The sequence below is a fragment of the Sinocyclocheilus anshuiensis genome, unplaced genomic scaffold (genome assembly GCF_001515605.1).
Source record: "Sinocyclocheilus anshuiensis isolate Anshui unplaced genomic scaffold, SAMN03320099.WGS_v1.1 scaffold193, whole genome shotgun sequence".
Lineage (NCBI taxonomy): Eukaryota > Metazoa > Chordata > Actinopteri > Cypriniformes > Cyprinidae > Sinocyclocheilus > Sinocyclocheilus anshuiensis.
In genome coordinates, this window is record NW_015536468.1 from 9,611 (window position 1) to 22,254 (window position 12,644).

The 12,644-nt window shown below is 39.5% G+C and overlaps 1 protein-coding gene across 2 annotated transcripts in view; it reads right to left on the minus strand.

Moving 5' to 3' along the window:
* Positions 1 to 2,638: 2,638 nt before the first annotated feature.
* The window catches only part of LOC107693217 (serine/threonine-protein kinase VRK1-like), a 15,122-nt gene continuing 5,116 nt past the window's right edge, over positions 2,639 to 12,644 (minus strand). Inside the window, exons 8-13 of one of the 2 annotated variants that reach the window (XM_016492549.1) lie at positions 8,716 to 8,836; positions 8,306 to 8,364; positions 6,841 to 6,998; positions 4,761 to 4,901; positions 3,304 to 3,462; positions 2,639 to 3,074 (exon numbers count right to left, since the gene is read on the minus strand). In XM_016492549.1, coding sequence (XP_016348035.1) covers positions 2,685 to 3,074; positions 3,304 to 3,462; positions 4,761 to 4,901; positions 6,841 to 6,998; positions 8,306 to 8,364; positions 8,716 to 8,836 — 1,028 coding nt within the window. In that variant the 3' untranslated portion in view covers positions 2,639 to 2,684. The remainder of the gene's footprint in view (positions 3,075 to 3,303; positions 3,463 to 4,760; positions 4,902 to 6,840; positions 6,999 to 8,305; positions 8,365 to 8,715; positions 8,837 to 12,644) is intronic. The other variant, XM_016492615.1, reaches the window with a different exon arrangement.

The window sequence follows — 12,644 nt, forward strand, 5'->3', positions numbered from 1 at the left end:
TGTTTGCTAGTATCAAGTTAATACTGAAGCATCTGTACTTTTGACATTTGTTACTGCAATTCTGTTAATAATTTTAACTGTTGCTTGTGTTTTTCAGTTGTTACTCCTTTAAGGAATAAGTTGAATGCTAATATGCATTTATGGTAAGGAAATAATTATACATTTCTGTTTGATTCCGATTACATTTTTTCGAAGGAGGAATCAAAGTGGATATTGCATATTTCAATGCAAATTTGCCATTTCATATGCATGCCGCACATATTGTTCAGTGGATATCTGCATTACAGTGTAAAATGAATCAGAAACCACATGGTGAGAATGTCTTGGCCAAGAGTGTTGATTCTCACAGTGATATCCTGGATTTTTTGGGCAGTAATCACTGAGCTGTATTCATTATACCATCATGACTTGACTGTATGCGTTTAATTAGTGTATGAAGGTCTGATTTCCTTCTCTCCTCATAGGAACCCTGACTGCAGTGTCCTACAGAATATGAAGGATGTGTTGGAGATAGAATTTCCATATATATATATATATATATTCTGTTATCATGAACTCACCATTAACTCGCAGTGATTACAAACCTGTACGACTTTCTGAATTATTTCAGTGGAACACAACTGGAGAAATTGTTTTCATGTATAGTACTGGTCACCATGCAATGAATGGAGACTGGATTTAAAATAAATTAAGATTTAAATAAAAATAATAATAAAAAAGTGGTCCATACTTACTGTACATCCTATGAAGTATTTTAAAGCGTAGTGTGAAGTACAAATCAAAATCATTGTTTACTGAAAATCAGTGCATTCATGTGAAAAGTAGCAATGATTTGTTTGTTTTTTGCTTTTTTGAGTTGCTGAATATTTTCATTGAATCAGTTCATCCAGTACACAAAACCAGTCTAAATGATTCATTCACAAATTCATGAGTTCAACTCACTGACTCAGTTGCCAAGGCAAGCTTTTCAATTTTCATTTTTCACTTTTCACCTTATATTTGCATTTTATTTCAGCTTTATTTAAATTACAGAAAACGATTTTAATATTTGTTTTGTTTTAGTTAACATCAACACGGCTTACTGGAAAGGAAAACTTTTTTTTTTTTTTAAACTGACTGTTTCTCACACAAAGCTATCAAGCTTCAGAAGACTTGGAATATATTGTACGAGTGGACCACTTTTTTGATGCTGCTTTTATACACATTAAAAGTTTCTATCCCCATTCACTATAATGGCATACAGTATAAGAATATTTGGTAGATTTGTCAATATTTCTCCTTTTGTGCTCCAAGGAAAAATAGAAAATCCTACAGGTTAGAAACAGCACAAAGGTGAGTAAATGATAAAAGAAATGTCATTGCTGGTTACACTAAGATAATTTGTTCCTTTACTGACAGCTTGTACACTTGAAAGCTTATCTCATTTTGTTGTTGTGTACTCAAAAAGAGTTTCAGTGTTGAATGTGGCATCTGCTACTCTTATCGACTTGAGTCAGCCATTCCAGATCAGGTCTGCAATGACCCTCGCTGTGGCCAGCCTTTTCATCAAGTGTGTCTTTATGAGGTAAGAGTTCGAAGATGCAGTAAATCAGCAGACAGAAATTTAACAGTATTTTAAACATCACAACAATCATAGATTACCATGCCAAGACCAATATGCAATTTTCTAACGTTTTTAATGTGGTAGTGTTTATTTCATCTTTTATTTATTGATTTGTCTTCAGTGGTTGAGAGGTCTGCCCACCAGTCGCCAAAGCTTCAATATTGTGTTTGGAGAATGTCCTTACTGCAGCAAGGTAATATTCAGCCTACCACCCACGAAAAATCTGTACGTTGCATATTTTCGTCTCATACACTGCCACTTACAATTAGTTCCACAGCACCATCACATTTGAAGCTTGCAGTGTTTTTTTTTTTCCCCACCTCCTTTTCTCTTTATATTTTTATCATCGGGAGAGGTGGGTACAGATTTCCTTTAATTGGGTTGTTTACAGATAAGATAATTACAATAACAAAGGTGGCAGAATCTTCAGCACTATCAAGAGCTGTTTAATCATAGCTCCGCCATTTATCTTTTTTCCTTGTGTGCATTTTTTATGCTTTCTCTCCTTCAGCTCGCGGGTTGAAAGGGCGCAGTGTTTATTCACAGTCTGTACCGCAGATTAATGCTTGACCATCATTAACATTCTGATGCGAGAAAAATTTACTTGACCAGATGTTGACATTTTTATCTTCCATCCTTTTAATGGATTGCTCAGGAAAAAAAGCCTCTAATTATCTGAACAGCAATATGCAAACATGGACAGTGGAGGAGAAGAGAGCAGAAGCTTAGGGAATGCGGCAATTTTCTAACGTTTTTAATGTGGTAGTGTTTATTTCATCTTTTATTTATTGATTTGTCTTCAGTGGTTGAGAGGTCTGCCCACCAGTCGCCAAAGCTTCAATATTGTGTTTGGAGAATGTCCTTACTGCAGCAAGGTAATATTCAACTTGATCACAAAAACGCTGCAAATGCACCATAAAAAAAAATCACTTTTATTTAAATCCACAAATACATTTGTTAAAACTTATAGCTCATGTGTCTAGTGCAAAAAATTACTGAAAAATAATTCATGCTAATTTGTATTTTTTTTTTTTTCCAGCCCATCACTGTGAAAATGGTCACAGGAAATGCTTAACAACAGTCATGTGGTGTTACGGCTCCAGTGCGGGTAATACCAACAACCAACAACAGTCAGTATCATGACAACAAGGAAGATCAACATTCTTTTGATTGGCCATTTACCCTGATTTTCTGATTTCCCAAAACCATCTCCTTCTCTGTAATGGTACCGAGTCCATTCATCTTCCTGTCCACAAACATCACTTCCCCATTGGTTTCCTTCATAATCAGTTTCTTCCCACTGGTTCTGATTCCAGCTGTGTTTCCTGCTGTAGTTCCCCCAGTAGTCGACTTCACTGCTGAGTACTGTATGGTCATCTTTTAGTGTTTGCCGGTTCTCGTTGTGATGGTTTTGTCTTCCCCTCATGGTCATCCAGGTCTTGCCCTCATAAACATCTGTGTTCCTCTTTTCCTGTGTTGTTGGAGTAAATTTTATGTTTTCAAATTATAGGAAATAGAAATGAGAAGGCTGGTATGTTGAATTTGTTAATATAGGCTTTTGTATCAAACAATAAACACTGCAAACCATATTTGCATTTCCTGTGACTCTTGATGCTTTTAAAACATCAATCGATTTGAATAAGTGAATGATTGACTGTGCTCTATTTGGCATTTGGTCTGTGCTCTGCTGCTGGTTTTACTTGTTCAAATTCCTGTCTCTGTCTGGCTCCTGCTCTTGTTCTAGGATGAACTCGCGGAGGGAGGGGCTCATCTTCATCACTGATGTCCTCATCACTTTGATAAGGCATAGGCCTTTGCCTGATGCTTCCTTTAGCAGCCATGTCTGCTTTGTTTGGTCTCTGTGAAAATGGCACCAATGAATAATATCAATGAGAGTTATTAAACCACTGTATGATAACACTATATATTTATGTATGCAAAAGCAACTTTCTATTTATCAAAAATACTGAAAAAAATCTATAACAAGTACCCCAAATCTTAATTGATAATAAGACATGTTTCTTTAGCACCATATCAGCATTTCTAAAGCATTAAGGAACACTGAAGACTGGAGTAATGGCTGCTGAAAACTCAGGAATAAATTACTTTTTTTTTTTAATCCTTATTAGGGGCCTTTATTGTATCCATTAGTTTTCTTATTATTCTTCAGCTTCTTTTTCCACTCTGGAAGTCTATGGTAGCCCATAGAATCGCTTGCGGGAAAGTTATGAGATTTGGCACACACATAGAGGACAGTCTCAATATGAACCACAGCAAATTTGGAGTCTCAATCTCAAACTCTCTAGCACCACCAATACGCCAAATTTGCACGTGTATTTCTGCTATCTTTCGAAAAGTAAAATTATTTTTCTTCTGATTCCTTGGCTCATGCTGAGTCGAATGCAAGATTTTTCGCAATTTTGAATTTTGCAAAAAAACTATTTTTTGAACTTTTTCATATTTTCACCGAAATTGGCTCAGATCATCTTCAGACAATGCTGGCAACACAAAGCGTGTTAATGAATTTGACGAAATTAGAGCAAAAATGGACAAGAGGCTGTATCTTTGCAATGCGGATTCTGACCAAATTTGGTACGTGTTATACCAAGCATGACCTGAGGGCACATGAGTAGTTTCAGCACAGCATCAACTACTGGTCAAAAGAAATTTTAAAAATTGACATTTTTGTTTATAATTTCAGAACAGTTTGACCAAAAATCATAAGATTGATCTGGTCGGATTCGGAGCTGCATACCAAATTGAACGATACCTACATTTCCTATGTCTGCCTTTTTGGGCATCGGCCATTTTGAGTTTTGTAGTGAAATGCTGTATCAACAAATGTAGTAATTAAAGACAACTCCTTATCTCTTTATTTTAGTGCTATGTTGTGCTTGGCCCTTTAATTACCACTTACAGCTATATTTTTTATAATATTTACAGTACTGCTGTTTTGCTGTATTTTTGCTCAAATAAATGCAGTCTATTTGAGCATAAGAGATTCAAAAACATTATAACATCTTGCAGACCCCAAACACTATGAACAGTAGTGTATATATTTGTTATGTACTGTAAATACCCAGTTATACTGTGACAAAAATAAGTTGATTCCTAAATTAAACAATTATTCAGGTTTTTTTTTTTTTTAGAATTGTACCGGTTTGTGTGTCTCTCGTTTTGTCTTGCTCCGAACTTTATTTGGTGTTGACCTGCCCAACTCTTCCTCATCATCTTTGGCTTCATCAACAGGCTTTGATCTTGCTGTTTTTTTCTCAGTAGTCTTGGGCTGGCTTGCAGCCTGTGGGGAGGTTATGTTAAATTAAATGACATAAATTTACTTGCTTTTGTCTCTGAACATTCACAAGAGAGAGAGAAAGAGAGCACTCAATGTTCCCTCCCTGACCTGGATCCTGAGAGGAGAAGACCTGCCCTGATTAATGACATCTACTGCTCTCCCTAAGGTGGCAACTGTCCAAACTAAATTTGGCCACAGATCACCAGCGAGGTCAGCTGTAGGCAAAATAAACTCCAAAAGTGTTGGAGTGACACACGGAGCCGCTGGCCTCACGCTGCCTGACGTGGTTTCAGGAGAACTGAGACACGGGGACATTGATGGTGTTGTTTTAGCTTTTATTCAAAGGAACTGAAGCTACATCGTCTAGAAGGAGATAAACAGAACCACAGAGAAAAATAGAACTACAAAGAAAAGGGGATTCAAATCTTAATGCCCTTGCTCTTGACACTGATGCTTTCCATCTGTGCAAAATGTAGGGTGGTCAAGGTCAGAGGAAAAAAACACTTCTGCACACTGTTTTGTAAGAACTATCCATACATCCTTGTAGAACATTAAAATACATTGATACTGCGACCATCACCCAACTACCTGGGCACAAACCAGGAACATCAATGTACTCACTGAAGGAACAATCAAATCTTCTCAGCTCTGAACTTGCGGTAATCATGGTTGTGCAGAATTGTGAGTGGTCACATTTACCTTTGTTCGCCGAATTTTCTAGAGTGAAATCCAGTCATTCAATTGAAATCCAAGTGATCAGGAATTATGTGTGAGGGCAGATTTTGTACTGGGTTCAAGTTGAGCAAGGGATCAAAATAAAGCTGCTTGGTTTAAAAGTGACTAGATACATCGCTATACTATTGACTTCTGCCATTTTTTTGCAAGTGAAATTTCACTTAAATTTCTTAGCTCATTCATAGCATGATATTTTTTATATTATTCAAATCATCGTTTGTATGATTCATGCTTTAGTTATAAAACACTTGAAAATGCAAAGGTTAATCTAAACCTGTAGAACTGAGATGTGTTCTTCAGGTGGTACACTGTATTGCTTAGAGTGGTTTCAATATCAGGCTACAAGTAGAGTAAATGACACCTTAAACACTGAGGGTATTTACCAACCCTTATCCAAATCCTCAACACTGAGTCTTCTCTATTGAACCACAGATCAAACCGCTGGACAGCTCCACATAAAAATGAGAGGCAATTCTAACAGGCGCTCTTTTGGCCTCAGCAAAATGTGTGTATTCAACAGCCTCAAATTGGGTTGCTCGGGTGTTTGCAAAAGTTCAGCGGTTCAAGTTGGCAGTGATCAACTGTGAAGTGATTCCAGAGGAATTAAGGTCTCTCCACTCCAGACCTCTTGAGAGCTAATAAGCCTTTTGGCAAGGTCAGCAAAGGTTAACCTACAACACTACGGTCAAGATTCACCAGCTCATTCCCCTTATAGAGAAAAAGTGCCATTCTTGTCTCTTGTATTAGACAGCAGGAATTCAGTGTGGTGTATTTTATGCCACTCAATTCTGAATGCACATATAGACACTGAAATACAAGCCTGCATATGATTGCAATAAATAAAAGTGCTTTAATTAAATAGCTCTCTTGTACGGTTTTCACACTGCATTGAGCTGTGACCCCAGGCTGAGGGCCTTCAGTAACTCTGTCACCACTGTGTAAATCTACTTTTTTTTCTGGTCTGCACTACTTCGGCCCAACTCCAACGCCGCCAATAGGCCAGTTAGAAGCCTCTGAGCAGAAGTGGGAGTCAGTGTAGCAGGGAAAGGGTCAGAGGAGGGTTCCCAAACCTGAGCATCTCCTTCTCTCTCTCTCCCAGACAGATAAATCTGCCGCAGCCCACAGGCTGCTCTGAATGCTCCAGCCCCGGCTCATATGGTCTCTATTAAGACTACTGTGCTGCTGTGCCAAAGCATCTCACACTCACCCTTTGTGTGGCTGGCCTGGCTGTCTCCGACGGTCTCGGCCTAGAGAAGTCCAATGGGCCTTGCGGCCCGGCCACTGACAGAATCTTCCTGAGGGCCTGGTAGTCTGGCTTTTCATTGTAGCCAAGGTTTTTCACAATGGACAGGTACCTGGTAATCTCTGCAAGGGGTCAGAAAGAAAGACATCTGAATACGCAAAACCTGGGATAGTGAAGATAGAAGGGATAGTTCACCCAAAAAAATAACATTCTGTCACCATTTACCCTCATATCATTCCAGACTTTCTTTCTTCTGTGGAACACAAAGAGATATTTTGAAGAACATTTCAGTTTTTGTTCTAACAATGAAAGTTGGGGTCCAAAACTTTCGAGTAGCATGAAATTCATCTAAACACCTCCATTTATCCAATTAATTCAATCAAAATGTAGAGACTACATCGAATATAGCAACACAAATGTCAAATAATGTCAAAACTCATTGGTTCTTACACGTTACATGACCAAATGTCACCATATTTGATGTAGGCTGTGCATGCATGCATACAGAACAGAATTGGACTATGCCATTCAGGTTGTATGGATTAATTTCACACTACTCTTATGTGCTTTTTAGGGCTTGACATGAGGGATGACGGTCTTCTTTCTTGGGTGGACTATAACTTTAATACACATTACAATTTTATAAACAATACAATTTAATAATCAATCTTAAAAATTAGATGTTGAGCGGGACGCATTGTCGAAACACCTCATCATGTGAAGCATCCTAAATGTATCTTTTTGGCAACTTCAGAAGTGAGGACTACTGTGGAGGTGGACCATGGTTGTGTATTTGCATAATTCACAGATAAACCCCAACTGAGCTGGACTGCATGTTTTATGTTGATGCATCCTGCAGCTGACCTAGATGCTTACTGAAAGCACGCGCAAAAGTCCAGCCAAGTGACAACCTGCATCTGCAGACTTCATTTTCATTCCAAAGGGAACAAAAACCACATCTTCCTAACAAATGGACGGTGGCAGGAGCACAATGTAGAAGGGCCTCTCTGTTCATACGAGAACACAAATGTGTGTCTAATATGGGCACCTTCCATTCTTCACTGTAATAAATATGCTAGATGCAGTGCTACGCCGGTGCGTATTCTCTTTGTGGCAGCCCAGCTGAATGTATACCACATGCGCAGCTTTGATGCATGTTAGAGGTCTTATCTTTCTGGTCCAGCTGCAGCCAGCCTCTCAAGGTTGGGGGAATAAGGCCTCATCATAATCATAGATCACAAAGCCCCCTTTCAGAAGACGCACGTGCCCTCGCTCCCTGTGGAGGGGGGAAAGATACTGCAGGGACGCTAGAGTCCGTTGATGAAGGAGAGGCAAGGAGATTGTGCTTGTGGGGATGGCGAGGAAGCTAAGTCCCTGCCCCATACCTTGTTGATCAATGCAAATGGTCTGCACGCTCACGTGCACCTACCCGTGCTGGAGCCGGAGGTGGATATGATCAGGACAGAATCTGGCAGGTTAGACATCAGCCTGTGGTCAAGAGATGATAAATGGAAAGGTTAACCAGAGGTCCTGTTGCAAAATGCATCTGAATACACATCTTTGCTCGCAACCCATTGAAATACACAAGATATTTTAACAGTTTTATTGTGAAGAACTCTATTCTCTATTCTAAAGATCTGCTGATTCTTATAATCCACAGCTTAAATTTCCAGGCAAGAAAGAAAGCGTGTGGCCTTACACCTTTGGTGGAGTTTTAAGGCTTTAACGAAGCAGTTGAGTGAATAATTCAGGCTGAATAAGCACAGAAAGCCTCTGATCGGCAGCCACTGTACACAACAGAGCACAAGGCCTAGACCTGTGGTAAAAAGGGGAACGTACTTGGCCTTGGCCTCCTGGACCTCAGCTGGGTTCTTAAGAGATGAGATCCAGGGCAGAGTTCCACACTGCCAGTGAAGCAGGCAGTAGCCCAACACCTCCAAGTCTCCTCGTCTGGATGGGGCTGTTGGAGAAAGCGAAGATAAGGAAAAGAAGTTGAGTGTCGGTTGAGAAGCAAGTTGAAACCCTTTGATTGAATGACCCGTCCATTGGCTGCTGAAATATGCCCTTATAAAAAAGGCGGAGAAATGGAGGGGGGATTGATATGGAGGAGTATTTTGTTTTCTCAGCTGGTGCCCTGGCCTGCCTCACAGGCTAACGGGGCTTTTCTAAGAGGGGCTGAGAGTTGAAAGAGTAGGTCAGTTTCCTCCCACCAGCGTTCCTCACATCTCTCTCACACTCCCTCCTCCTTCGTCTGGTCTGGCGACTCGTCCAGGAACCTGATCCTGACGGCCTCTGACATGATCCAGACAGCCTGTGGCCCGGCCCGACACTCTCTCCGATGGAGAGCCAAGCAGTAAAACAAAGAAATAAATGTCTGGGTCCAAATAGTTTCCACATGTTTCTGGATTCCGTGGGGTCTCCGCTGGCCTTAAGAGAAGAGCTTGAGAGTGTGTACTCCCTAGACCTCCTCCAACTCAGCACATTACACAACTACCATCTAGTGTATATGTCTTTTGTATACTAAAAACTTTTTACAAGGCCACTTCATCTTTTATTGTTCTCACATTTATTTAATATCTAAGAAAAAAAACTCTACCCTGGGCTAGATATCAATACAGATTTCTAAAATCGGTTCATTTCAGATTCACAAACTCTTGATTTGATTCAGATTTTAATTTGATTCAGTTAGATTCCAACTCTTTTTTTGCTTACATATTCTTACATATCTAATTCTGTAAATTATACCAAGGTTCAGATGGATTCAAATCACAAACTCATCTTCTTGAATGATTAATTACGAGAAACAACTCATAAGAGCCTGATGTTTCAATAGGCACTCAGTTAGGATTCGGGCTACACGTCACACTGTATGTTTTTGATTCACTGAAAAGAACCAGCTCGTAAGACTCATTCGTTTAGGAATCAGGCTACACGATTCATGCTGTATATTTTTGATTTACTGAACAGAAGCAGCTCACAAAAGTAATTTGCTTGCGAGTCAGACTAAACTTGTCATGTTTGTTTTCGCATGAAGCCTGTGAGAACAACTCAATAAAAGAATTTTAAAATCAACATTTTTTTTACCCTGCACTACATTTTTTATTTAATTTTTATTGCAATGCTTAACAACTCGTACACTAAATTCTACGCAACTGTTCTTAACCTCAGGAGCTGAAGAGATTAGTATTTTTGGAATCAGTATAAGGGTTTTGGTCTTCAAATAAGCCCAATAGAGCTGGTTTCACACTTGCATAAGCTGAATGGGAATCTATCCCATTTCAGTTTTAACAACACTCTAATGTTACAGCAAAAGCATTTGCTTATGAGCAACGAGTGTGAAATGGCCTCACTTAATCTGACTGATTAGTCTTACACCAACCAGACAGACAGCAGCAACATTTAGATATGAAATATTCATTTTGCATCCCAGCTATTAAACTAAAATACATTTTGGGTCAGACTGACCAATTACAGGTTGACTTTAAGCCAAGGACCCTCAATGAATTACGTTCACCTAAATTTAAATCTGAATGGAACGGTTTTGTCAGTTCTGCTCATATACGAGAGTTAACCTCCCGTTAAGCATGTCTCTTCATGAAAAGCTCCAACTTCATCAATAAGGGTAAATTAAGGCACATCATTTGTTCGTGCCTAGAGAGTGTATTAACTCAATACTGTAACTGCAGTCCATCTCCTGAGAAATTACCTATTGACTGCATTCATCAAAAGGGAAAATCTCTGCCTAAATCCATGACCATCATTGATCCTGCCATGCCCATTATGGAGTCAGCCTCCTTGCCCGCTAGCCAGCAACACCATTAGACCACGTATATAGGTTTTCTTTATTTTTCTTCAACCTTGACCAAACTAATTTAGCAAACACACAGTTTAATAGAAAATATTTTAACATCCTTCACAGGTGACCTTGAAAAAAAAAAGCCTTTTAAGTGGCATGTAAAAAGGGCACTATGACTAAAGACCAAAGTGCACAAGATAAGACATGCTCTGTAAACATTTTGTCCGCCTCTGTAATAGGGAACCGAAGGGGTGGGCTGCCTGGCCTAGTCCTGACACCAATTCACTTATAAAAAGGCCGATCCACAAGAATGATGTATTCCAGGCTGAGCACAACACCTTCCATCAGATAGAAGCTGTTGTTCATAATTACGGCCTATTGTTATTGTGATTATCCAAAGCGCCATGTCAAACTCTTGAACCTCTCCTTCTGAATTTCAGCTGGCTCACTTCAACCCTACAGGTGATAATTAGGCCTTTAGCACGGGGTTCAGCGGGACACGAAGTGCCCGTCTCTGCACTCCTCACCATGGTAACAAATCAACATCTACACGGGGTGCCAGGGGCCAAAAGAAAAGAAACACTCTGCAATCTGCATTCATCTTCAGGGCAGACGATGCTAATGACCTACACAACAGCCGCCGACAGCCTACGTCAATGGCGGATAGTGCGGTGACATCGACTCAGCCACAGATTGTTTGATAGTGGCACAAACGAGGTTTGTCAAATTTACAGCCTCGCTGCTTTGAATTTAGCTTTGGGAGTGGTTCAGGACACTGAACTCCTAAGTCGGTGCATCAGTGGGTAGGTGTTTTTATAAACTCTCAAGTGTTATATCACTTGCCATATGCAGTGTGATTTACACAGTACAACTGGCCATACATTTACAGAGCAGTGAGACAGAATGAGGACCATATGTAGAATCCTGTACATGAAAAGTTAACAAATTGTATCAGGTAAGAACATGGTCTTGTCTGAAAGCAGCCAGACCTTGATCTGAACCCGAGCATGATTTACTTTCTGATGTATCAAACAATGTGTTGTACTGAGTCCGCGCGCTATGAGCTACGAGTCATGCACTTTTTTTTTTTCAAATAATACACAAAGGCATTCCCACATATTCATCCTCCACATATAAAACCAACTTTGTAATAACACCTTACTGTTAAGAAAATATGGAACTAACTTTTTTGTCATGCCAGTGATTTTATAACTTGTTGATACCATGGACCCACAAACAAGATAATCTCCTTAAAGGTGACATATCAAGAAATTATGACTTTTTTTCTGTGTTTAAAGTGCTATACAGGTGCATCTCAATAAATTAGAATGTCGTGGAAAAGTTCATTTATTTCAGTAATTCAACTCAAATTGTGAAACTCGTGTATTAAATAAATTCAATGCACACAGACTGAAGTAGTTTAAGTCTTTGGTTCATTTAATTGTGATTTTTGGCTCACATTTAACAAAAACCCACCAATTCACTATCTCAACAAATTAGAATACTTCATAAGACCAATTAAAAAAAACATTTTTAGTGAATTGTTGGCCTTCTGGAAAGTATGTTCATTTACTGTACATGTACTCAATACTTGGTAGGGGCTCCTTTTGCTTTAATTACTGCCTCAATTCGGCGTGGCATGGAGGTGATCAGTTTGTGGCACTGCTGAGGTGGTATGGAAGCCCAGGTTTCTTTGACAGTGGCCTTCAGCTCATCTGCATTTTTTGGTCTCTTGTTTCTCAGTTTCCTCTTGACAATACCCCATAGATTCTCTACGGGGTTCAGGTCTGGTGAGTTTGCTGGCCAGTCAAGCACACCAACACCATGGTCATTTAACCAACATTTGGTGCTTTTGGCAGTGTGGGCAGGTGCCAAATCCTGCTAGAAAATGAAATCAGCATCTTCAAAAAAACTGGTCAGCAGAAGGAAGCATGAAGTGCGCCAAAATTTCTTGGTAAACGGGTGCAATGAC